The sequence below is a fragment of the Hevea brasiliensis genome, chromosome 14 (assembly GCF_030052815.1).
Source record: "Hevea brasiliensis isolate MT/VB/25A 57/8 chromosome 14, ASM3005281v1, whole genome shotgun sequence".
Classification (NCBI taxonomy): Eukaryota; Viridiplantae; Streptophyta; class Magnoliopsida; order Malpighiales; family Euphorbiaceae; genus Hevea; species Hevea brasiliensis.
Genome location: NC_079506.1, coordinates 15,645,700 through 15,672,665, shown reverse-complemented (window position 1 = coordinate 15,672,665; position 26,966 = coordinate 15,645,700). Strand labels below are relative to the sequence as shown.

General features: G+C 32.2%; 3 protein-coding genes across 6 annotated transcripts in view; 2 read left to right on the top strand and 1 right to left on the bottom strand.

The window, feature by feature from the left end:
• The first annotated feature begins 150 nt into the window (after positions 1-150).
• On the top strand, positions 151-7,219 carry LOC110650336 (tobamovirus multiplication protein 1). 2 transcript variants are annotated; one of them, XM_021805278.2, is made up of 12 exons: positions 151-321; positions 533-715; positions 3,794-3,884; positions 3,963-4,015; positions 4,640-4,732; positions 4,822-4,893; positions 5,011-5,083; positions 5,315-5,360; positions 5,446-5,509; positions 6,096-6,149; positions 6,232-6,309; positions 6,953-7,219. In XM_021805278.2, the coding sequence occupies exons 2-12, from the start codon at positions 548-550 to the stop codon at positions 7,043-7,045; spliced, it is 885 nt and encodes a 294-aa protein (XP_021660970.2). In that variant the 5' UTR covers positions 151-321; positions 533-547; the 3' UTR covers positions 7,046-7,219. The 2 variants fall into 2 exon arrangements, with proteins under 2 accessions (XP_021660970.2, XP_021660969.2); XM_021805277.2 differs by having other exon boundaries at positions 6,232-6,329.
• Positions 7,220-7,394: 175 nt separating this feature from the next.
• Positions 7,395-8,992, bottom strand: LOC110650338 (stemmadenine O-acetyltransferase-like). The gene has a single exon (XM_058134795.1). The coding sequence runs from the start codon at positions 8,876-8,878 to the stop codon at positions 7,580-7,582; it is 1,299 nt and encodes a 432-aa protein (XP_057990778.1). The 5' UTR covers positions 8,879-8,992; the 3' UTR covers positions 7,395-7,579.
• A 5,464-nt stretch (positions 8,993-14,456) lies between these two features.
• Positions 14,457-26,966, top strand: part of LOC110634724 (methionine S-methyltransferase) — a 15,554-nt gene continuing 3,044 nt past the window's right edge. For 2 of the 3 annotated variants that reach the window (XR_009143354.1, XM_058134868.1), the window contains exons 1-11: positions 14,457-14,805; positions 16,576-16,769; positions 16,887-17,093; positions 17,233-17,328; positions 18,355-18,543; positions 18,615-18,803; positions 18,897-19,133; positions 19,865-19,999; positions 24,469-24,789; positions 24,954-25,133; positions 25,827-26,795. Coding sequence is in view for 2 of the 3 variants with exons in the window: in XM_058134868.1 (XP_057990851.1) it covers positions 14,580-14,805; positions 16,576-16,769; positions 16,887-17,093; positions 17,233-17,328; positions 18,355-18,543; positions 18,615-18,803; positions 18,897-19,133; positions 19,865-19,999; positions 24,469-24,789; positions 24,954-25,133; positions 25,827-26,795 (2,943 nt within the window). In the remaining variant the exon portion in view is untranslated. Of the gene's footprint in view, positions 14,806-16,575; positions 16,770-16,886; positions 17,094-17,232; positions 17,329-18,354; positions 18,544-18,614; positions 18,804-18,896; positions 19,134-19,864; positions 20,000-24,468; positions 24,790-24,953; positions 25,134-25,826; positions 26,796-26,966 lie in introns of those variants that run through there. The other variant, XM_058134869.1, reaches the window with a different exon arrangement.

The window sequence follows — 26,966 nt, the reverse complement described above, 5'->3', positions numbered from 1 at the left end:
AATTAAATAAGAGTGAAAATTACTTATTTTATGCAATTCTTATTAAGTTACTTAAATATTTTAAATGAGGATATGTATGAATGCATCTTAATATATATATATATATATATATATATATATATATATATATATATATATATATATATATATATATATATAAACAAAGCCCCGCGCAAGGCAAAAGGGGTGTCTAAAAAGGTTGTTTGGGGGAAAGGAAAAGGACAGAAAAGGGAGGGAAAAAAAAGACTGAAGGCAAGAATTTGCAAATGGCAACATGGTAATCTCCTTGCAACCAAAGCTCACAGCAAAGATTGAGCTAAGGTAAGCATGTCCGTTCCGCAATTAACGAATATGCCACTCCACCAACAACAACACCAAGTCCTTGTTCTTCTCTTCTCTTATTCATTAGCGCGTGTCTTCTACGTGTTTCACTTCTCTTCTCTTCAGATGGCCATACCCAATAACCCCATCACTCTTTCTGCAACATAACCTACTTCTTTCTGATTCTTTTCTTTCTTGTTCTTGAACACAGAGCAATTAGTGATCAATGGAATGGAGTTTGAGAGCTAAAATTTTTGAGATTGGAGAGAGATGGGATTATTACAGTGGAAATGGAGTCCATTGGTGGGATGAGATCGATGACTCAGAAGAATGGCAAAGAGGCATTTTCTATTTCTTGTCTGCATCTTATGCCTTGATCTCCATTATTGCCCTGGTATTTTTTTTTCTTTCCCTCTTTTTTTTTTTTTTTTTTTTGTCCTTTATTGTTGATGAGTATAATTTTTGTCATAAAAGATAAAGGGAACTTCGTTTCATGTTTGACAAGGTCCTTTTTTTTATTCTCCAAATATCTATATTTATTGAGGATGTATTCTTAATTAGAGGAAAACTGCCATTACCTATAAGTTTCAATTCATGGAAGATATAATGTTGTGAGACAGATGCCTCCGAAAGTGAAAACCATTTACGGGTTTTAGGTCTTTTAACGAATGGGCATGTTTCACTATTTACATAATTCTTTACTGGAAAGAAGTCCTTTCTAAGGCCTACCCTCTCTTAGCTCAATTTTATTTTTTTTATTCCTTTTAAAGAACACTAACCTGGCTAGCTGTAATGCAAGAAAAGAGTGCTTAAAAAGGCTAGCATATTTTATTTTTCAATTTGAATGGTATGCATGAATTTAGCTTGGAAACAGTTGAAATAATCATCTTTATAGTTAGGCACTACCTGCCTTTTGGCAACAGTTTTATTGGATCTAGTATGACAAGTAATTCCAAAATATTCCTGTCTTTTATTCTTGATTAACTTTGTTTCCATGGTATAGTTGGTATCACCATTAATCATATAAAAGTTGTTAGACAAGGTACATGGCTTGAGCTCGTCTTGGTGTTTTGCTTGAGAGATTTGCATGCACTGGCCTCTTAATTGAGCTAAACTCAAACTTTTAGCTGCAAGGAAGCCAAGCTCAACCATATGAAATTATACATTGGTGCTCAATCAATATTCATTTGCTTTTGTTTAGTCTAGAGTGGAAAGGAAATTTTTATCTAATCACTTTTGTTTTCTTTAACTACCAGTTGACAATTTGCAAGAAGGATTATCTGTTTCCTACATTAGAAACTCCATGCCAAAAGGAAACAACCAAAAGGAAACATGATCACATAACTGAATTGTACTTAATCATACTTGATCTTTTCATGGCACATGAGGCAGACGTGTATTTCTATCAAAATGTGTGTAAATTGAAGCTACCTGTATATTAAAGAATGCTCCTTTTCTTATTATATATCATTCTCTTCCCTTTTGCTTCATACACTGGTTGATACTTTTCTTCAATTCCTATACGGTATTCAGGTTGTTTTGGGATGATTTCAGGTTATATTGCCAGCTCTTGTGTTCATTGTTTGTTGAGAGTGTATCAATTTTTATCCATGTGTTGAGGACCCTAATAATTTTGAGTCCTTTTTTTCCTTTTTTTGGGACAAACTGTAAGCTTATGCATTTGGGAAAAATACTCAACTTAGTGATCAATCATGAGGATAATTTAAACTCTTCTTAGATTATTAAGACCTTCTAAATGTTCAGTTCTTCTTTTCTTTTGGTGTGCAGTCTCAAACACACCAAAAAAAAAGTGAGTGAATGTAGGGAGTTTCACTAACATTATTTTATTGGTAGAATCCAGATCTTTTTTGGATGGCAGCGTTTGCTTCTTGCTCATCAATACCTTCCAGGCCAGTAACTGTGAAAGCCATTATTGCAAAATATAGTGCAAGGTCTTTTACTCTATATTTGGAAGCAAACTATAAGAAGAAAGGGAAGCAGCAGATAGAAAAAGAGAAAAATCGAGGAGGTGAATAACCTCTTATTTTGGTAGAAAGGAAGCTGAAAGAAATGAAAATATGGTGATAACTCATGATACCGTCGATATCTGGATGAATGACCATTGGATAGGATATAACTTATGAGAATACTGAAATACGGGTGGTAAGGTTATCTATACGATTAGTACTCTGGGGTATCTTGGTGAGATATTAGGAGGGCTGCGACTACTTCCGAGTGGTTTCAATATGACTGAAGAGAGATCCGACCACATCTCTTGCAAGACAACAGAGGTTAGAGAGTCAAGGAGATTCTCCCACTCAGCACTCCGATGCTTAAGTTAGTGCAGGATAGAAAGTTAAGGGCAATAAGAATAAATGAGAAGGGGTAGTAAGAATGTTTTACCTGAGATAATAAATGTTTATATATACTATGATAGGACCAATAATGAGTAAACACATGAAAGTTTATGCCAAGTGAGACTGTCTCATTCAACTAAATCTCTGCTTAGAGTTAGAGTATTTCATACTTGAGGTAATGATGGCTTTGACACACTTGGAATGGTGGTGATGTATAGTATGTGGGTATAGGTATGCTAGGGTAGGTGAAAGGTGAAGCTGACTTGTAGACAACGGTAGGACGAGTGCTTGAGTCACCATAGTAGCATATGCTCTTAGCTTAAATGTTACTATATATTGAATAGGAATCCCAAAGACTTGAAACCAAGTTCATTTAGCAGGTAAACTAGGTTGGTCAGGGGGTCATCGGGTAGTAGTGGTCGACTTCTAAGGTCAGAAGGGCTCACACGATTACCAGGTAGTGCATAGGGAGTATCCGATTGGTTGTATCAGGGCTCTTTTTAACATGTCATGGGCTTTGCAATGACTAATATATAAATAAGTACATGCAGCCCGTATTGTGTTTAATCGACTATCCCCTGCAGGGTATTTGAATGGTTGTATGCAGTACGACTCTTTATAACACATATGGCACCAATCTAAGTAGTCGGATATTTTTTATTGTATCATATAGTAGAAGTTGTTATTTAGTTACAATTACAATCACAATCTTCTTGTAAATAGGGTACAAGTTTATGATATCCACTTCCCATTTTTGTTCCCCTCTCAAACCCTGAGCTAAGAGTAATAAGCACATAGTGTTAAGAGTAATGCATGTTAGGAAGACAAAGTTTCTAGCAACACAGGCACATCTGACTTACCACCCTATTGCATTGTCCAATTACCTCCACGTATTGAGGCTTCAAGTGGCCACTTAGGTTTTGGTTTGTCACTTGTCTTTAAATGATATTGCTATCTTGTTATCATATTTACATAAATGAGGTCTGAAATATCTTCTTCTTCTTCTTCTTCTTCTTCTTCTTTTGCTCCCTATTTATGCTCACTATGCTGCATGGTGCAGAAAAGAACTTAGCATTCTTGTTTCTTCAGTAGCATGAATGTTGTGTGATTTGCAGGTACAACTTTTTCGTATCCAATGGAGACTATCAGAATATGGATGGACAACGCAAAAGGTTTTCCACTTGATGAATTTTGTTGTGAATGGACGTAAGGGCTATTTATTATTTGTCAAAGTTTGTCTTAATCAGCTGTGTAAACTTGCTGAAATCAAACTGTTTTTGACAGTGAGGGCTATCCTTTTTGTTCTATATAAGGACGTGTTTCTTATTAGACCAAAGGTAAGTTTCTCATTTAGACTTACTGGTGTTTTGAGCTCAAGTATAAAATTATATAACTTCCTCTCCTTGTACAAAATTACTATTTCCATCTTCATCATCCCACCATCATGAGGAGACAAAATTACAATTAGTTAATAGATGATATCATAAGACAGCTATATCTGGGTTTTGAAAATGAATTTATTCATTAATTTTTCTATATGGCTTATTAGTTAATCACTCAGTCGAAAAATAAAAGAAGATTTCTTAACTTTTGTATCACAAATTCCAGGTAAAAGATGAATTATTATTATTATTATTATTATTATTATTATTATTATTATTATTATTATTATTGTTATTGTTATTGATAAATACTTTGTGAAACCTAAGTGTCATACAGAGGAGGTTGGCAAGGTAGTTAGATAATGGATCTGATAAAACAGAGAAACATATAGCTATTAAATTATCAGCATGTCTTTGTAGCAGAATTTTTCCTTTTTCCTCTTCTTTTCAGTTTCTCTAAAGCCTTCTTTGGTGGATATACTACTTTATTGAAATGAAAGCATTTATGAATCTGTGGTAATAACATGATTTCTTTGATGATTTGCTGTCTGCTCTTGATAAAACATCATCTTTATGTAGGCCCTTGCAATTGTGCTTTTGGATCTTCCCAGTCTTCTATTCTTTTCGACATATACATTACTAATTCTGTTTTGGGCTGAGATATATCACCAGGTATACCAGCTATTTTTACACTGTGAATTTCATTTTAGTTGCTACGCTGCTCCAACTAATTTTGCTATTTTCTCATGTCATTGCTTTAGGCAAGAAGCCTTCCCATTGATATCCTCAGGCCTGCTTATTATATTATCAATGGATTTGTATACTTCACACAGGTAAGAAACAATTTCGTAATTTGTTGTTAGTCATATCTTGACCCTATGTAACTTTATTTTTTGAGTTGCTCTCCATAAGTCCATGATAGATTCTTAAACATTCAGTCATGATGACAGGCATGCATCTGGCTATACATAAGATTTAGTGGAAGTCCTGCTGGGGAGGAACTGGCAAATTCCTTCTTTTCAGGTCAGTTTCTTCATCAGTGATAAAAATGATTATGTCCTTCTTCCTCTTTTTCCCCTTATGATCTTTGTGATCTAAAATAGTGATGCAATTTGAACTCTAGATCCTAGAGGCTTGCATATAGACGTGTAATTTTTAGTGATGTTATCATGAATTCAATAAATTTCTAGCAATTTGTTCAATCATATATTTATAAGGCTGTTTGTTGATCTAATACTTTGACTTATTATGTAGTTATTTCGTTTTGTACTGCTGTGGGATTCTTGGTATATGGTGGGAGGTAACAGTTGATGTCAAAACTAAAGAAGTTTCAATATTCCATAAGGTGATGCATATGCTTACTAGATTTGTTTTCTGCTTTTTAGGTTGTTTGTCATGCTAAGGCGATTCCCCATTGAATCTAGAGGTCGTCAAAAGAAGCTTTATGAGGTTTGTACTGGAGGTGTCTATTTGCTTTGTGATGTAACTGTAGTCAGTCAGAATTATGCTCTTGTACTTCTGATATTTGTTTTTATTTTTCTGAAGGCAATTGATGTAGGAAATCTTAGAGATTTTAGGACTACTTATTTTAGCAAAAAATATATATATAGGAAACAGTAGTTTATTTTATTTAAAAGTTCTATTTGATTTGTGATTCCTAATTAGAGTTGGAATTAGGGTTCTTAATCCTAATGTAATCAGGGTTACCAAACTCTATAAATATATTTTAGGATCTCTACGTATTTATAGATTTTTATTATGACTATTGATTATTAAATTTAAGCAAATAAATTGAGAATTAGTTTCTCGTCAATTTGAGAATTTGTTTCTTACCTCAAATCCCGTAATACCTACTGGTTTTATCAGTAATTCTCTTTAGAAAAAATTGACAGCTTGTTTTTCTTCCTCAACTGCTTTAAACTGGACTTTCTGTTAACACTTGTTTTCTACTTGAAGGGTTAGGATAGTCAATTCTCTGATACTTCTATTGATCTTTGGCAGTAAAGATCTAAATGACCAACTTTTTTCATGCCAGGTTGGTTGTGTGACAGGAATTTGCTGTACTTGTTTTTTGATTAGATGTTTCATGGTGAGTTTCATTTGATTGGAAGTTTACCTTCAAAGTCTTGCATCTTTGATGAAGACATTTTATGTGTATGTAAATGCTTTAGGTTGCCATCTCAGCATTTGACAAGAAAGCTGATCTTGATGTCCTCTATCATCCCCTTCTCAATCTTATCTATTACATGGTAACTTTCAGCCCCCTAAAGTAAGTGGAGTCTTAGTGTGTGCATTTTTTACTTCCTTGCCTGTACCAAAATAAACAAGAAGTGGCAGCAGAAATTCCTGTTTGCTTAAACTTGTACTTTTGACAATGCTCATATCAACCTGAACACCAAGATTCAAGATAAATGTATAAAATGACATCAAGTTAGACTAATGATCATCACAACAAGCTCTAATGGCAAATGTTCAACTGTTATAACTATTATTTGGGTTATCTCACTTGCTCCATCTTCAGGTATCTTGTTCTTGCATAGGGAAGAAACATGATTCCTTGACCTTTTTGTCTCAAAAAATAGTATTTTTCATAATTTCAGGCTGCAGCTTGCAGCTGATATGTTTCTTAATTTAAAAAAGAAAAAAGAACTAGTATCATCAAGGTTCTGCAGAGATGCATCTATTTGTGAGACAACTAATAGGACACTTCCAGTAGGATTTTCTTGGAAAATGCCCTGTTGGATTAACATCAAATTCAAGAATTATTGGGAGAAACTTTCCATTTTGAACAAATAAATGATTCTGAGCTCAAGACTTTTGTCCTTGTAGATTTTGATCATTTCTATTCTTTCATCTCCTTGTTTTTCCTTTTTTCCTTGTAAATATATGCAGATGGTGGAGCTTTTACCATCTTCTCTGGTGCTCTTCATCTTGCGGAAGCTGCCCCCAAAGCGCATCTCTGATCAATGTCACCCCATAAGATAAAAAGAGGGATAAAAGGCAAAAGCATAAAGGAAAAATTTCAAAAGATTCTTTGATTGCCCGAGTTATTGGTCATTTTTGTGTTTTTTTATCACTTTCAACAGAACATCCATCATTCTCTCTCTCTCATGTATATTATAATTACCTTGAACTTAATGAATTGCACTGTTGTGTTAATTACATTCATGTGCTGGATTAATTTTATAGAGGTATCAAACAATTTCAAAATCTTTATTTGTTGCTTTTGAATCAGTTGGGTTTCCTTTGCTGGACAAGACACGAGTTATTTTGATTTAACAAGAATTTAATGCTTTTTTATAGTCTGTCTGAAAGTGGTAAGCCCCAGCTGAGGTTTCTTAAACTGGAAATGAAGGATTTTCATTGGTAAAGAGGAATAGCATACAAAGGAAAGAACCATAAACAGAATTGAATGACACAAGACTGCTCTAAAATGCTAGAGGCATTTTAAGAAAAGTGGCTAGGGCAATGAAGACCCTTATTTGCAATTATCTAACTTTAAATGAGAGTTCATGTTCTTCAACTGAAAGAAGCAAATTCAAGAATATCTGGGTTTTGTTCAAGTTGGGTCATGTCTTCCTTAGGCAGTGCCACCCATGCCTCAATTCCCTGGCCATCACTAGAATCCAAGAAAATGGCACCATTTTCCTGCTCCATTGCAGTACTTACCCAAATGGGCTTTCCCCAACCGAAGTCAGCTTCATAAAATGGAAATCTACACCAACTGCTAAATTTGAACATCCTGACCTTAGACTTCTTCCCATACTCTTCCCCTAACTTTTTCACAAAATCCAACCATTTTCCATCTTCATGGAACTTCCTCACACTCTCATCGTCTACCTTTCTTATCGACTCACGAATTTTTTGTGCTAATTCATTATAGTCTGTTGATTTCTCCATTGAGCATTTTGCTGTTGTGACTTGGCAGATATTTCCTATACATTGCTGTGGCAAAGGTGGATTCAATTTCTTTCGCAGATCCACAACACTCATTGCCACATGATAATCAACAGTTTCATCAGTTTCTCTAGTTGCAGCTATGGAAGCACCCCAAATTAGTGCAGATACAGCCTCAAAACGCGATGGTCGATCTAGATACAGTCCATTGCCAACTCTTTCTCTTAGAGCAGCAATCTTTGAACCATTAAACACAAGCCTCTTCATCACAATTTCAGGTAAGAATTCTTCATCTGAACTATCACCCCATGATAAGCCTTCTGTTTTATCAATAGGAGGAAACAGACTAGTGCGATCCAAGATCACACCATTAACATCAGTATCAGCAAAACAAGCAACAGCACCCCAGCGTTCAATGAAAGATGCTACTGTCGATGCATCAGCAATCAAATGCTTAATGCAGACACCAATAGTCATCCCACCACAAATAAAATAGTTCACTTGAACAGCTAGAATTTCCCTGGCACGAAATGGAACTGAATTCTCATTTGGCTTGCAGGGCAATAGTTGCTGCAACAGTTCAAATTGAGGTTGCTTGAGGAGCATAGACAAGTCAGCAGCTACATTTGCTTCAACAAAACTTGCTCCCTCATCATTGCAATCAATCCAAGAACTGTTCACCTCTCTTCCAGCAAAAGGATAGAAGTGGGTTAATATCTGCGACAAGGATTTCTTAAGAAGACTTGATCGTTGGCTAGAATCTTGGCCATTGGAAGGGTAAAAAAGGAGGACAGGGACATAGCACTGAATGGCTAGCTGATCAATGATGGAAAGCTTGTGAGTTCTAAGGTGGTTTGGAGTTGGAGAAGAAGGCTTAATAGTTTCTCTGGAAATGATTTGGAATTCCATTTCCATATCCATTTTCCTTAATGAAAAATCTCTTAATCCTCTTTATTTTCATTGATTTTGAACACAAAGTGTTTGTTTTATATGAGACTCAGAGATTCTCCTCTAAATTCTCTGCAAGAAGCCAAGCTAATCTTGCATTTGACATTTTCTGGTCAATAAAATGTTGTGTCTAGATCGATAGAGCTGCACCAGCTATCCAAAAATTCCACAACTGCGTGATTGACCCGGAGTTGATAGAAGTGGAATATTTTGCTTCTCTTTGTCAATTCTCAAGCCATTACTCACTTTTAAACTTTCAATTTAAAATACATTTTATATATTTTTTAATTTATGAGTAAAATTAAAAATAAATAATTTAATTGTTTAATAAAATTATTTTAAATCCTATTTAATTCAATTTTATAGAATGAATTTCATGATAGAATTCATTTAAAAATAATTTTTTTTGTTTAGTATTTATTTTAAATGAAATAAATTTTACGTTTAAAATAAATAAAATAAAATATAATAAAAAGATAATTTTGTTACTTAAAATATATACGATTTAAATTTGAAATTCATGTACAAATTTTATCAATTTTGATGGAATTTGATTTTTATAAAATTGATTATTAAGAATTTCAAATGAATTTTCATTTAAACCAAATACTAAAATTTTAAATTTATAAATAAATTTTATAAAATTTTATAGAATTTATTTATACCAAGATAATTTTTAAATAATTTAATTATTTAATTAAAAAATGCTTAAAAGTAATTTAATTCATTAAAATTATCAAAAGAATATGTAATTAAGTGTTACAGATGTTATAATGAGGACAATGTGAATATTTTTAAAAATTATTAAGATAATATAATCTTTTACTTTATTAAATAGTAATTTTAAAATAAATATATAAATCATCAGTAAAATATTTAACTTCTGATTTCTGACTTAAGTAATTTTTTTCTCTTATAAATCGAACAAAATATTCTTTAAAGTAATAGATAAAAATTATTTATTGGGAAAATGGATAAAAAAATTTCTAACATTTCTTAATTTTTATAATTTACCTTATTTTTTTAATAATTTCACCCCGACCTATGTAGACCGAATTAATTCTACCCTACCATCAATTTCAGCTGTTAAAGTTAATAGCTATGCCTAATCAGGTTTAGAAGATCTAATCATACATTTTTCATAATAAACGCTACAAATTGAAAAGAAATCCCTAACCCAAAAACTTAGATCCCCAAACAATGCTGAAAAAGAAGCATGAAGAAGAAATGGACTCTGAAGCAATCTACCCAAACTTTCTTCTTCGGGTTAGTCACACGTTCATTAGGTTAGGAAGTTGATTGGGTCCAGCCATTGAAGGGCTGGACTTTGTTGGACCTTGCAATTTAGACCCATGAATGAATGGTCATTTCATATCATATTTAGGAATGGCAACGAGAAGATTTCGATGCAGGATCGCTCCTCCCGTTCTCGTCTCACAAGAGCATGGAGCGAGACGAGTTTCCCGCTAAGATTTTTTTTTTTTTTTTACTTTTTATTGTAATTTATTAATATATAATATAAAAATATTTATTAAAAAATAAAATATAATTAAAAATACAAGCTTTACTCATTATTTTAATAATATATCTATATATTTTGTTAAAATGTAATATTTAAATATATATAAATATATAAAAATAAATTATTTTTTAATAAAAAATAATAATATATTACTACGCGAGGTGAGTTATAGAATTTTAAAGTAGGAAAAAGATCTTCTCATTTCTATTCCGTATAAATCGAGATCAAAACAAGATTAAAAAAAATTATTTGGATTTGAGGTGAAACGGGCGAATTCTAAATTTTTATCATCTCTAGCCACATTCAGCATAATGGATTATTACAATAATTTTTTTTAGTGAACACATATGATATTATGAATTAACTTTTGAATATTATATTTTATGTAATTTATTAATAAAATGTAGTTTATTCACATAAAATATATATACATGAAGAAAATACTTGCTCATGGCTTGACCCAATAATTAAATTTCAATCAACATCATGACAGAATATGCACTTATTTACCAAATAATTAACTTTTAAGGCAAAAAAATATCATACACGTAATTTTTAATTTCTTTCAATTAATAATTATATTATAAAATTGTCTATTTAAGTATTTTAAAAATAACTTCAATTTGCACAGCGCCATTGATAGTGCAATTTAATCAAGAAAATTTATAATTTGGTTTCTAAATTTTACTTTATACTATATTTTAATTTTTAAATTTTGAAAAATTAATTATTTTATTCTTAATTTTTATATTATATTACACTTTAATTTGTAAATTTTAAAAAATAAATTATTTAAACCATAGATTTTGTAATATATTATACTTTGGTTCCTGTAATTTTAGTATATAAAATAATTTAATTTTTCTATTAATGAATGAAGTTAATGTAAATATTAAAATTATATGAGCTAAATTATTCTGTATATTAAAATTAAAGAGGTTAAATAATTTATTTTTAAAAATTTAAAAATTAAAGTGTAATATAATATAAAAATATAAATTAAATAATTAATTTTTTAAAATCTATGAATTAAAATATAATATAGGATAAAACCTAGAAATTAAATTGTAAAATTTCCTTAAATTAATATGTTTGAGTTGAAATTCCTTTGTTGGACATCCAATTTTGTAACGTTCTTTTAAAATGATGGGGTTATTTTGGTCCTTTAAAGGAAGTTGCTCTTTTAGCAAGTTGCTTTGCTTTCTTTGTAATTTTTAGAATGGGCTTATGGTAGTTGGCTTTATATATATATATATATATATATATATATATATATATATATATATATATATATTTTGAGGCTCTTTCTCAAAATTTTACAATCTTAATCGTTAAAAATGAGTAAGATATTTTCTAGTATTTAATGATTAATTTTATTAAGATAAATTTAAGTAATATATAATTGATTGTAAAATAAATTTATTTAAAATATAATATATATATATATATCGAATTTAAATTTTATATATTAAATACTAGTTACTTAATTTTATTTGTATAAATAATTAATTTTTATTTGTATAAATAATTAATTAGATATAAAATATATTTATTAATATTTGTATATATTTTGAATAATATATTTTAAATAAATATAATTTAAATAATTTTATAAAATCATTAAGTTTAAAAATAAATTATTAATAAAAAAATATTTTTTCTATTATTTATTAATTAAAATTTACAGAGCTAATAGAGTTTGATTAATATTTAGATAATGATAATCGAATTTGGGATAAATATAAATAATTTATAATAAATTTTATTTAATTTTCATAATAAATTTAAATATTAAAATTATTAATAAATTTAAAATTCATAATAAAATAATTCTAATTTTAATTAAAAAATAACAATAAAATTGGTAAAATAAAAGTATATATATATTTCACACCAATCACAAAGACATATTTATAATGTATAAATTCATACGATAAATAAGTGATATAATTGGACAAAATAATAAATTAGCAATGTGCATGTGTGTATATGAATGACAATTATTAGATTGACTTTGATAATACATCTCATGTTCTTGTATTTAAAATTGTATGAGAATACGTAAAAATATTTTAGAATATTCTTATAATTAATAAAAATTTATAAATTTATATTCACTATGATTACATGAGATCATAAAAAAAAAATATTATAATTGAGAGCTAAGTCAAAAAATACATAAAATAATATAAAAAATGTTCATAAGTTTGATTATTTTAAATAAAATTTTTATATATTAATAATAATAATAATATGTTAAATAGTCAATGAGGATTGGTTCAATTGGTATAATTTATTTAATGCTTTAATTAAATTGAGAGTTTAAATTTAATAGTTACACCTAAATTTTATAATAATAATAATAATAATAATAATAATAATAATAATAATAATAATATAAAAGGTGTGTGGAGAGAATCAATCATGGGTTAGATGCTTGCACGTTAGAAACGTTTACTTGGATTTGGATTTGGAGGCATTTGAAAAAGCTCAAAATTAGCTTTTAATGTGAAAGAATAACTGAACCTATGGCGGAAGCAATTACATTCCACGTGCTACAAATGTAAACGTAAATAATAATAATAATAATACTAAATATTATTATTAAAATAATTAATAATTAATAATAATCAAATTATGATGCATAATTTTTTTCAAGTAATTATTTATTAATTGCTCAATAAAAATACCAAAAAAATAACTAAAACTTAATTATTTATATAAAATATTTAACCTTTGACAAAAATTACAATGCCTTACCTGATTTAAAAAAAAAATTTATTGAAATTGTGATAGAATTTACTCGAAATTCATTTTTATTTTTTTTTAATGGATTTTGATGCATTCTCCGTTATTTCATTTTTCTCATTTTATTTTTATTTTTAAAATTCATCAAATTATATTATTTTAAAATTACTTTTATTTATATTATAAACACGTTATTAGAAATAATTTATTCATTCTTATTAAATTTTAAAAATATGTATATAAGATATATTAAAAAATTATTATTGTCATTATTTTGTGTGTATATATATTTTATTTATCAATAATTTTTTTTTATTTTTTTCTAATAAGAATGTTCTAAGAAATTCAAATGGGAATAAAAAAAGACCATTAGTTGAAAGAATGAAGCTCGCAACCTGTTTAATTATCAATTTATATATTCTATCAATATTATTAAATTTTTTAAATATTTTATATTATTTTTTAAGTGATTAATTTAATTTATAAAAATATAATATATTAATTTATATTTATTTTTGTATTTTATTTTTAATTAATAAAATATCTTTAAAAATTGTCTCTTTCACATCATAGTTAATATTCTAAAATAATCAGACAGACAAATATTGATAATTAATCCTAAATAATTTTACCTTTTTTTTTTATTATTAGGCCAATACATAAAATTAGCTTATAAATTATTTAAAATAAATTATTGTATTTCTAATTTTTATTTTAGTTTATTATATCTCAAATTTTTTATCTATTACACTTTTTATTTTTTCTTAATTTATAATCAATAAATATAATTTATCAACTAAATAATAAATAGTTAAATAAATTATTAAATTTAATTATTTATAAATTGAAATTACATAAATGAGGGTACAAAAAATTATAATAATAAAATAAAAAAAATTGGAAGTGTATTAAATTTTATTTTAAATAATTTAAAATTAATTTATATATTCAATCTTATTAAAAATTAATTAATGTTTAATTGAAAAAATAAAACAACGTACCGTTAGCCACCGCCCACTGCCCACTCCTAATCAGGGTTCGAACATCTTGGCCTTTTGAATACGTCATCTGTCAGTGTCTTCCATGGCCCATTTTATGTAGAAAGGCAAAAATTAAAAGAAAGTAAAAATAATAAAAAAGGAAATTATCCAACCAATCTGTACCACGTGTATATCACCCAAACCTTCTGGTCGTAACCGCCCGAGTCTGACCAAAATAAATCAACAATAAAAATAAATAAATAAAAACAAAATCGCACTCCTCTAGCTAAAGCCGCGAACCATCCTTCTCTTTTACTGCAAAATCCACGGCCTCTCTCTCACTCTCTCTCTCTCTCTCTCTCTCTCTCTCTCTCTCTCTCTCTCTCTTTGCGCTCACTCTCATCTTCTAGTTTCAGAGCTGAAAATGGCGGTGTTCCCATCCATGGAGGATTTCTTGAAACAGTGTGAGCAGTCTGGAGATACTGCGTACGCTGCGTTTCGTTCTCTGTTGGAGCGGTTGGAGGATCCCAAGACTCGACCGCAGGCTCGAATCTTCCTTTCTGATCTCCATAAGCATGTCGGTGACTCCGATCAGTGCCTTCAGAATTACCATTTCCGGATCCAAGATATCTTTTTAGAACAATACGAAGGTATATATACTGAATCTTTCCTTTTCTCTGCAAGTGATTCTGTGGGAATTGGAGAGAATGAATGAAATGAAATGAGTGCTTTAAATTTATGGTCAATCAGTCGAGTTCTATTTTGATTGATCCTAGTTTTTCGAGTTATATATATATATATATATATATATATATATATATATATATATATATATATATATATTAATTGTTGTATGTTGTAATTAGTGTTTGTTTGCTGAGAAATGACGAATCGGAAGAAAAAGAAAGAAAATAAGATAAATAAGACGGTTGACTTTGTGCTCATTGCATGGTTTTTGCGCTGTTGTGATTCTGAGTAGTTGATTGTATAGTGTCTAACAATGTTTGGTGGCCGAGGATATTAGAGGAATCTGATAGGAAAAGAAGAAAGTAAAATGATAATTCCATTTTTTTTTTCTGTTGTCTTTTTGCTTCTTATTCTTTTTCCTCGTTTAATCTGTGTTTATGCTGCTTTTTCTTCCGTTCATTTTCTGCACTGATTTGTATTTTTCTCCTTTTCCTTTTAAACTCTTGGCCTGGCATTTTTATGGGGTCCTTATAATAAATAGTTTATCATTTGTTGTATTTTTTGAGAAATTACAATATGGTTCTTGTAATTTGTCATAATTAATTAAAGTTAAACGGTTAATCTTGATAAATAATAGGGATGGTATTGTAATTTTTCATATTTTCTGGGTTCGGTTTGTTAATTGTCTTGGGTTTTACTATTTTGGCATTTTGGTTTTGTCTTTACGCTTCCGAGTTGCGGTTTCCAAGAAACGATGAGCGAGGTCAATCCAATAAAAAAAAGGAAAAAACTCGAGTATTGCGAAATTCGATTTCATCCTTATCCCGATAATTTTCAGGAAAATTCTCTCTTTTGCTTCTTGACTCGCGTACCTAAGACAACTAAAAATAATGGAGATCATTCTTCCTTTTTTTTTTTTTTTTTAATTGTTATGACCATTGCTATTCCTTCAATTTCGTTATAAGCTTGCCAATGACTCAAATCCGTTGTTCACATTCTAAAAGAGCAATCTGTTGGATGCATGAAAGTGAAGCAAAATGCATTCAAATTTTGGAAAATATCAGTTTGAGAAGAGCAGAACAGAACACAAATACCTGCTTTACGAGATGTATCTGTATATATTGCAACATTTTCTTGTTTGAGTTATTAAATATGTGATCCATACCGTGAACCATTTTTTCATGAACTCTGGGTTCTTAAAATTTCTAGTCAGAGCAGGACCTCAGACAAGTGCTGCAGCATTTCCAAAAACATGCATGGAAACTTATCCCAATAAAATGCACTACTTAATTTGTTTTTTTAAAAGAAAGAAAGAAAGCATAAAAATTTTTATGTCATTCATCATTTGAACTTTCAAACTATATGAACAGAAAAGCCCACTGAGTTCTTTCTCTTTCCTGTTTTTGCTGGAGGATAAAAATGACAATTTAAATTTCTTTCATCTCTCTAGCTTTCTCGGGATTTTACTTAGAAAAATGTTTATTCACCTTAATAACAATCCCTTATAAATCAGTTAATTTGGCTGTTCCTGACTTCTTGTCTTCTAGAACACATCCACTTGTTCTCTTTTATTCCTCAGTAACATATATAGACATTTTATTTCTTGATTGCTTTGAATGATTATCCATAGTTCATTGTTGTCTTACCTATTTATTTTACAGAAAACTGTCAATCATGGACCTGTAAAATAGTTGTTTATTAGTTGATTTGACACTTTTCTTTGCCAAGTGAAGGTTATCAGGGAAGAAAGAAATTGACAATGATGGTGATCCCTAGCATTTTTATCCCTGAAGACTGGTCATTCACTTTTTATGAGGGACTGAATAGACATCCTGATTCAATCTTCAAGGACAGGACAGTTGCTGAGCTTGGCTGTGGAAATGGATGGATATCCATTGCAATTGCGGAGAAGTGGTTGCCTTCAAAGGTCTGTTATTTGCCCTAGTCTTGCCTTGGTCCTTATTTAGTGGGCTTTTGTGGAGTCTATCATTGTTACAGCCTTCTGTCAGTTAGCTTTAACTGTTTCCTAAATAACCTTTTGCAGGTCTATGGCCTTGATATTAACCCTAGAGCAGTAAAGGTATCCTGGATAAACTTATATTTAAATGCTTTGGATGAAAAAGGTCAACTCATATATGATTCAGAGAAGAAAACTTTACTGGACAGGGTGGAGTTTTATGAATCTGATCTACTTGCTTACTGTAGAGATCATGACATTCAACTTGAACGAATTGTTGGATGCATACCACAGGTATCATTGCTATGATGGTTGCAGGAAACTATCAAAAACACTTGATGGAGTTAGTTTATCCAGTAACTTGTTGGTATTTTATATTTTCGTAATTGTTATTTAGACTCTTGCTTTGCTATTGCTTCTTTTCCTCTTGCAGATTCTTAACCCAAATCCAGATGCAATGTCTAAAATAATTACAGAAAATGCAAGTGAAGAATTTCTGTATTCACTGAGTAACTACTGTGCACTTCAGGTTGGGAGACAATTTTAATTAAATGCAACTATCTGTGGTTTAAAGTTGTTAGTGAATCAGCATGTAAGTAGTGCAACTTGGATACTTGATTGTATTTTGCAGCTGGAAAAATGAAATTGGGGCTGTATGGTTTAAATATGCAAGCCTCCACACATTGAAACAAGAAAAAAATGGTTCTTTCTATTTGAAAACTATTGCTAGGAGTCTGATGGAATTCAAATAGTCAGTGATGTACACAGTTGAAGTGCTAGTTCAATCACTATCTCATCATAGTTAATCAAATTAAATGGTATCTAGTAAACCATTTCAGTTTGATTTTGCTTGCTGAGACCAATGTCAAGATTTTAGAACTTTGAATCTCATTTATGCTATTAGTAATTCAAATTAAGTTACATAATTATCTTTGATTCTATTGTATCTATAGGAAATTTTCCATTGTCGTAGGTACCTAATTTTATTTGTAATCATTTTGATTGGATGATCAAGTTGGAAAGTGAATGTTATGGAAATGATGATTTCTATATTCTCAAATATTTTTATAAGCCACTATAGAGTTATGCTAATCAATCAACTTGCACTTTTGGAATAGATACACATTTGGAAGATGCTGGTTGAAACACAATATTAAATATCTGCTATCAGTATCTATATCTTTAAATAGCTTTTATTCATGGCTTTGATTCTAAAGACTCATTTGGCAGCATAATTTTGCTTTCTCATTGAATTTTACATTTATGTGTTCTATATTTTGTAGAATGTTACTTTGAGTAGTTTATATTTTGGTCTAACATGAATACAGTATAATATTTGCTTATGTCCTGTCATGTTCAGATGGAAAGGTTTCATCACCAGGGTTGTTGTTGTTGTTGTTGTTTTTTTTTTTTTTTTTTTTAATGAGTATTATTTACAATTCTATATGTGGGATGAGTCCAAAGAAAAGGGGGCGAGTTTAGCAACTCTGAAAGCTAGTTGATCCAGGATTGAGTATGGAGTTTGATTTTTGTTTTGTTATTTTTGCTAATGTAGGGATTTGTTGAGGATCAGTTTGGCCTAGGTCTAATTGCTAGAGCTGTTGAGGAAGGAATATCTGTAATCAAGCCTATGGGGATTATGATTTTTAATATGGGTGGTCGTCCAGGGCAAGCTGTTTGTAAACGCTTGTTTGAACGCCGTGGTTTTCACATTAACAAGCTTTGGCAGACTAAAGTTATCCAGGCATGAAAAACTTTTAAACTGAAAACTGTTTCTTCTTCAAAATGCTTTCCTTTTGAAACTTTTTGTTGCAGGCTGCTGACACAGATATCTCAGCCTTAGTTGAAATTGAGAAGAACAGTCCGCACAGGTTTGAGTTTTTCATGGGGCTTTCTGGAGATCAGCCTATTTGTGCTCGAACAGCATGGGCCTATGGGAAGGCTGGTGGTCAAATTGCTCATGCTTTATCAGTTTATAGTTGTCAACTTCGTCAACCAAACCAGGTCTGTGCTTCATTTAAGTCTTCATTCTATTAAGTGGATGTTTATTGCTTCTGGAAAATCATTAGATGGATGATTATCTTAATAAATTCACAGGTTAAGAAAATTTTTGAGTTTCTTAAGAATGGCTTCCATGACGTCAGCAGTTCTTTAGATTTGTCTTTTAAGGATGATTCTGTTGCCGATGAGAAGATCCCCTTCCTGGCTTATCTTGCTGGTGAATTGAAAGGGAGCTCAAGTTTCCCTTACGAGTCACCAGCTGGCAGCAAACATTTCCGTAATCTAATTGCAGGCTTTATGAAAATATATCACCATATTCCACTCAATTCCAATGTAAGTATCTGCTTAATCAATTAGTTGCTTATGCTGTTGTGCTCTTGTTCTTAACAGAATCATCTGAATGAGGCTTCTTCATCCTCCTCTTTTTTCCTTATAATCAATGTTATAATGCTTTCCGTTGTGGTCCAAATCATAGTGAAAATTGTAAATGCTTTGCACGTGGGTTCAGTTCAGTCCAATCTCTTGTACTACTTTTCAGCAAATTATGTGGTTTTCACCTTTGTGCTCTATCTGAATGAAGAAAAAGTTATTATGTCATTTATAGTTTCTGGAATAGTAGTGCTCTATCCAAAAATGACATTCTATTAACCACTCTTGGTTAGTACAAGTCCACAACATCTTTATTTTCAATGATCTTTCCACAGCCTTTTTCTTTTTTAATTTATTTGAGTGGCATTGACTTGTTTTAAATGAAAATAATATGGTGTACAATTTTGCTATCTAGACATGTAAACTTTTCATTTTAGATAACACATTCATGATTCTTGATTTCATGGCTAACTTACTATCATTTAATTCAACTTGACCGCTAAATCTCTTGCAAAGTTGCAGTGTTGTATGGATTATAACCAATTTGCTTCTTGGGTACTTGACCTATATTTTTTATTTTCAGAATTATGATGCCTATAAAAGATGGTATGAAAGTTATTCTAGTGTTATGCTTTTTTGGTTCTAATGTTATATAAGCTACGTTGTTGACTTAATTTTTTTGATTCTTCTGCAAGAATGTTGTCATCTTTCCTTCAAGGGCTGTTGCAATTGAAAATTCTCTTCGATTATTCTCACCTCATCTTGCAATTGTTGATGAACATCTTACTCGACACCTACCTCGGCAATGGTTAACATCTTTAGCAATTGAGGTATGTTGTATTTATTATTCTACACTAATTTGTTGTTTATAAGGAATGGGGCATCAAATTAATAGTTTCAGCACCAAGAATATTCCAAACTTCATAAAATTTCTTATGATGCTTTTGAAAGGGAAAAAGCTAATATAGGCATTCCAACTTGGCTGTTGGTGTATGGTTGTTATGTTTTGGGCTGACAATGAGTCATCATTATTGTTAATACTATCTGGCATGTAAGAATGCCTAGGCCTAGACAAGGAAAATTTGTTATAATTACAATCCCACATCAATAAATTGGGTTTAGGGTTGGGGTGTGTGTGGACTGTGGAACCTCCCGTTGGGAGAAGTTTGACAACCATTCATAACTTACACCCCACATTTGTAATGCGAGGGGTAGTTCCTTAGAATATTTATTAGGCCTCAACTGCTAAATCAATAGCCGTTAGGTGATAGGCTTATTGTGCAATAATGATATCAAAGCCAAAATAGTCGTTCTGATTGTTTGACCTTCTAGTAAGAACGGGCCTAAACTAGGGGAGGTTATGCAACCTGAGTTCCAAATTGATAGTTCAGTGAGAAGCTATTTGGAATTTTTTTTTTAATACTTATCGAGCTATTGCAAATCTACTTTGGGAGGCAAAGGAATCAACAAAATAAGTACCTTTTCTATATTAATCAATTTTTGTTGTTGTTATAGTTGTCATATGCATGCAGTTTCTCTTTCATGGCCATAGATAATTTGCTGTTTTACATTAGTTATGTTTGTTTGTTTGTCACTTTTAATTGTTAAAACTTAAAACCATCTCAAAGAAGAATTCTACTTGATAGGCTTATTACTTGTACAACTCCGCCTAAGTAATTTGCGTTTAGCCGGTCCCAAGCCCGGATAAAGGAGAAGGGTTGTGGTAGATAGGTGACAACCAGCGTAAAAATTTTGTCACACCTTATGATATGGATTCAAATAATATAAACGTTGGGGCGTCCTCTACTAACGACGCGCTATATCGGAGCCCGGGTGTAGTGAGAAATATGCAAGGGTGTAGGGCGTTCACCGAAATTGACGCCCCATGCCTGCGCCCGGGTGTGGTGTTAAGTGAGCAAGGATTCCCACATCATGGACGGGTGTGGGTAAAGAAGTTAGTCCATAGGATAGACAGTAGAACAGATAGTGGAACAGAACACAAGATAGACATAGAAAACAATAGAAGATATCATAAAAGGAGACCAATTAAGAAGGAACAGGATAGGAGGAGGATCACGGTAGGTACTTGGAATGTTGGATTACTTACAGGAAAATTAATGGAGCTTGTGGATACCTTGGAAAGGAGAATGGTGAATATTGCTTGCATTCAGGAGACTAAATGGGTAGGAGAGAAAAGCAAAGAAGTGGGTAATTTATGGTACAAACTGTGGTTTACCGGAAAGGAGAGAAATAAAAACGGAGTGGGCATAATCATAGACAGGACATTGAAAGACGCTGTAATAGCTGTGAAAAGAGTAGGAGATAGAATTATACTAGTAAAGCTATTACTAGAAGGAAAAACAATAAATGTAGTTAGTGCTTATGCCCCACAAATAGGACTAGATAGTGAGAGTAAACAAATGTTTTGGGAAGATATGGATGATTTAATGCAAAGCATACCAAATGAAGAGAATATTTTCATTGGTGGAGATTTGAATGGACATGTAGGAAGTGATAGGCAAGGCTATGAGAATGTTCATGGAGGTTTTGGTTTTGGCAGTCGAAATAAGGAGGGAAAAAGCATCCTGGATTTTGCTATGGCATACGACCTAATACTAGCAAATACCTACTTTATTAAAAGAGAGTCACATTTAGTGACTTTCAAAAGTGGGTAACATAGAAGCCAAATCGATTTCCTCTTAACCAGGAAGACAAATAGAGCTCTATGCAAGGATTGCAAGGTCATTCTAGGAGAGGCTTTAACAAGTCAATATCGGTTAGTGGTCTTGGATGTCAAGTTTAGGAACAATTCAAGTAAGGTCAGAAGAAATAGTGTAGCTCGAACAAAGTGGTGGGAGTTCAAAGGAGTAAAGCAATTGAAGTTCAAAAATGAGCTTCTCGAGTCTGAAGCATAGAAGCTGAATATGGAGGCCAATGATATGTGGATACAGATGGCATCAAAAATTAGAAAAGTAGCTAGAAAAGTACTTGGAGAGTCTAAAGGACATGGACCACCCTCAAAAGAGAGATGGTGGTAGAATGAGGAAGTACAAAAGGTAGTGAAGAGAAAAAGAGAATGGTATAAGAAATTACCTAAATGTGATAATAATGAGGCATATGAACAGTACAAGATAGCAAAGAAAGAGGCAAAAAAGGCAGTTAGTCAAGCAAGAGCACAGGCCTTTGAAAAGTTATATGAGAAACTTGAAACTAAAGAAGGGGAGAAAGATATTTATAGATTAGCAAGGAGAGGAGAAAGGAAATGTCAATATCTCAATCAAGTTAGGTGCATTAAGGATAAAGAAGGAAAAGTGTTGGTGAAAGATGAGGACATTAAAGAAAGATGGAGAAATTATTTTAATGATCTCTTTAATAATAGTCAAAATGGTAATAGCGTGAATATAGATTATAAAACGATAGAAAAGAATGTGAATTATACTAGAAGGATTAGATCTTCAGAAGTAAAGGAAGCACTTAAGAGAATGAAAGTGGGTAAAGCCTGTGGACCCGATGGAATACCAATTGAAGTGTGGAAGTGTTTGGGAGATATGGGAGTGGCATGGTTAACTAAATTATTTAATAAGATTTTAAACTCAAAGAAAATGCCTGATGAATGGAGGAGGAGTATTTTAGTACCTATTTTTAAAAATAAGGGAGACATACAGAGTTGCTCGAACTATAGGGGAATTAAATTCATAAGCCATACTATGAAGTTGTGGGAGAGAGTTGTGGAGCATCGACTACGTTGTGATACTTCTATCTCTCTCAATCAATTTGGCATCATGCCTGGTCGTTCAACTATGGAAGCTATCTTTCTCATTAGAAGCTTGATGGAGAAATATAGAGATGTGAAGAAAGATCTACACATGGTTTTTATTGATTTGGAGAAGGCTTATGATAGTGTTTCAAGAGATGTCCTATGGAGTGTATTAAAACAAAAGAGCGTATCTATTAGGTACATGCAAGTGTTGAAAGATATGTATGAAGGAGCAAGTACTATTGTGCGCACAGTGGGAGGAGACACAAGAGATTTTCCGATCTCAATTGGATTACACCAAGGATCAACTATAAGCCCTTACCTTTTTACATTAGTTTTAGATGAATTGACGAAACATATACAAGAGAGTATTCCTTGGTGCATGATGTTTGCGGATGATATTGTTCTGATAGATGAGACGCGAGAAGGAGTAAATAGAAAGCTAGAGCTTTGGATAAGTACTCTAGAGTCAAAGGGCTTTAAGTTAAGTAGAACGAAGACAGAATGCATGCATTGCAAGTTCAGTGAAGGCCAAACTGGGGATAGGGAAGGAGTTAGTTTGGATGGAGTGGTACTGTCCCAAAGTAATCACTTTAAATATCTCGGCTCAGTCCTTCAAATAGATGGGGGATGTGAGGAGGATGTTAGTCATAGGATTAAAGCTGGATGGTTGAAGTGGAGACGTGCCACGGGAGTTTTATGTGATCGCAAGATTCCCAATAAGTTGAAAGGAAAATTTTACCGTACAGCCATACGACCGGCTATGTTATATGGTAGTGAGTGTTGGGCATTGAAGGAGTCATATGCGTCTAAGATAAGAGTTCCAGAGATGAGAATGTTAAGGTGGATGAGTGGCCATACTAGACTAGATAAAGTCCGTAATGAAAGTATTAGAGAAAAGGTAGGAGTGATACCAATTGAGGATAAGTTGAGAGAAGGGAGATTGAGGTGATTTGGTCATGTGAAGCGCAGGCATACGGAGGCTCCAGTTAGACAAGTAGAGCACATTAGGTTAGAGGATAGAAAGAAAAAAAGGGGTAGACCTAAATTGACTTAGAGGAGAGTAGTACAACATAACCTAGAAGTATTACAAATTTCCGAGGATTTAACCCAAAATTGTTTAGAGTGTAGAAAGCGAATCTATATAGTCGATCCCAAATTTTTGGGATAAAGGCTTAGTTGAGTTGAGTTGAGGCTTATTACTTGTACATATGGCATAATCTGAATGGCTATGAGTTAGATGTTCCTGAGACATTTACCACATTTATTTTGGAACTTAGCAAGCTATTGTGCCTGCGTTATTCTATATAATGCCTATTGATTTTCAGATTTCAAAGCATTGCAATGTTACTTTTCTTAGCATGTTGATTGCCATAAATTTTCATGGACATGTTTTATGAAAGAAGGATAATTGTCTTCAAAAGAATGAAAAAGCTAATTGAGCGGTTTCCTGCTATATGTATCAAAATCCAACTTCATTTAGAAGCTGACTTTTGTTGCTGCATATCTAATATTTACTATTATCTTTTTATCATACTGTAGGGTACAGAAAATTATGACCCATCAAAGGATGCAATTACTGTCATTGAAGCACCAAAACAGTCTGATCTAATGGTAGAGCTGATAAAGAAACTCAAACCACAGGTGGTGATTACTGGGATGGCTCAATTTGAGGCCGTGACTAGTTCAGCTTTTGTTCAGCTCTTAGATATTACTAGAGAAATTGGATCTCGTCTTTTCTTAGACATATCTGATCAGCTTGAGCTATCCAGCCTTCCAAGTCCCAATGGAGTCCTAAAATATCTTGCAGGAACTCGTCTACCTTCGCATGCTGCAATCCTTTGTGGCCTAGTAAAGAACCAGGTATTTTTTTTATAATAATTAACTGATACTGTCAGTTAACAAGTCTTTCTAATTTATGTATCTAATCGGAACTGGGAGTCATGAAATTTAACTTCACCTCAGTTTCTTTAGCATGCTGTTATTTTACAGATTTTCCGTGTTAATAAAAATTATGCTGGTTCCAGGTTTATTCAGATTTAGAAGTAGCTTTTGTCATTTCAGAAGAAGAGGCCATTTTTAAGGCCTTGTCCAAGACTGTGGAAGTACTGGAAGGAAATACTGCACCGATCAGGCAGTTTTATTATGGTTGTCTGTTCCATGAGCTTTTGGCTTTTAAGCTTACGGACCGACGTCCGCCTGCAGAGGTTTGTCACTCTTCTACTTATTATTCATTTGTTGTTAGACATTGGCCCGTATCATGCAGCTGAATGTGTGCGTAAAACTTTTGCTACTTCTTAACTAGATATTATTTAGCCATTAGCAATGTAATCAAACAGTAAAAAGTATCTTTTGTTAAGTTAATATATGGGAAAAAGGAGACCTAAAAGTGTGAACTTTGATAAGTTGTTTTATAGTGGTACATTTAGTTTTGGAAGAAAAGCAAGTTAGGTCTGGATTATCAATTGTGGTTGTCCTGAATTTATAGCATGACATCTGGGAGGGAAATGTAGAGTATTCTGTACTTTGTTTGACTTGCTGTGAAGTTTGGACTGGACTATCTGTTTACCACAAACTTTACGGCCTGATTTCTGCAAAATTATTTTCAAGCCTTGAAATGAATCCATCTTGAAACTCATACATGAGTTACTACTGAAGAAGATAATGACAACTGGTACTTTTTGTTTTCTCCTCTTCCAATTCTAGTCATTTGCCTGATTGTTCTCAATATTGATTATGGAAAAAGTCACTGGTCATTGAACTATTTAACATTTCATGGTATCAGTCTGCGATTTCTTAAGTGTTGGTGATTTATTGTTTTTAAGTGTTTCTGTAAAGCTGCTTTTGTTATTCCTGTGGGCAAGTTTGATCACCAATTTTATTTTTTATGTTTCCTTCAGAGAGAATGTGAAAAAGCCAAGTCAGTTGAGGCGATTGGGTTTGCTAGTTCTGCTATCTCAGTCCTCAATGATTCTGAGTTGTCAATTAGTGAGGAAGAAAAGTCTTCCTTGATTCACATGGATGTAGATCAAAGTTTCTTGCCCATTCCTTCTCCTGTCAGGGCTGCAATCTTTGAAAGTTTTGCAAGACAGAACATGGCTGAATCGGAAATTGATGTCACTCCTAGCATCAAGCAATTCATTGAGAGCAATTATGGATTTCCAACTGACAACAGCACAGAGTTTGTATATACAGACTTCTCACAAGCCCTGTTTAATAGACTGATCCTCTGCTGCATCCAAGAAGGTGGAACATTCTGCTTCCCAGCTGGCTCAAATGGGAACTATGTATCTGCTGCCAAATTTCTGAAGGCAAACATTATAAGTATCCCTACTGACTCTGCATCAGGTTTCAAGTTGACAGAAAAGCTACTTGATGGAGCACTTGATACTGTGAGTAAGCCATGGGTGTATATTTCTGGTCCTACAATCAACCCTTCGGGGTTGCTTTACAGCAACAAAGAGATGGAGAACATATTAACTGCTTGTGCAAAATTTGGGGCACGAGTTGTCATTGATACTTCATTCTCAGGGTTGGAATTTGATTTGGGAGGATGGGGTGGCTGGGATTTGGGGGCAACATTATCAAAGTTGACTTCCTCTGGCAACTCATCTTTTAGTGTATCTTTGCTTGGAGGACTGTCTCTTCAGATCCTAAGTGGAGTACTCAAATTTGGGTTTCTGGTTTTAAACCATCCTTACCTGGTCAATGCATTTTATAGCTTTCCAGGATTAAGCAAACCTCATAGCACTGTCAAATATGCTATCAAGAAGTTGCTAGGTTTGAATGAGCAGAAAGCAAAAGACCTGACAGATGCTGTTGCAGATCAAACTAGAAAACTGAAATCCAGATCCCAGCGCATGAAAGAGGTAACTAATGGTTATTATGGAAGTTTTCTATTTTACTTATGTTGGGGCCTTTCCATTTGTCATTAACTAGTTTTTCTTGGTATACTTTTCTGAAGCTCACAACCAATACATTGTGTAGGCTTGAGACCTGAAAACAGCCACTTTTTTGTAAATAATGCCGAAGGGAAGGGT

What these genes read in the sequence shown, in the direction of transcription:
- LOC110650336 (XM_021805277.2), top strand. Translation starts at nt 548, where the DNA reads ATGGAATGGAGTTTGAGAGCTAAAATTTTTGAGATTGGAGAGAGATGG. An exon ending in TGATCTCCATTATTGCCCTG is followed by an intron (nt 716 to 3,793) that starts GTATTTTTTTTT and finishes TGTGATTTGCAG; the next exon opens with GTACAACTTTTTCGTATCCA. An exon ending in GTAACTTTCAGCCCCCTAAA is followed by an intron (nt 6,330 to 6,952) that starts GTAAGTGGAGTC and finishes AAATATATGCAG; the next exon opens with ATGGTGGAGCTTTTACCATC.
- LOC110650338 (XM_058134795.1), bottom strand. Translation starts at nt 8,878, where the DNA reads ATGGATATGGAAATGGAATTCCAAATCATTTCCAGAGAAACTATTAAG.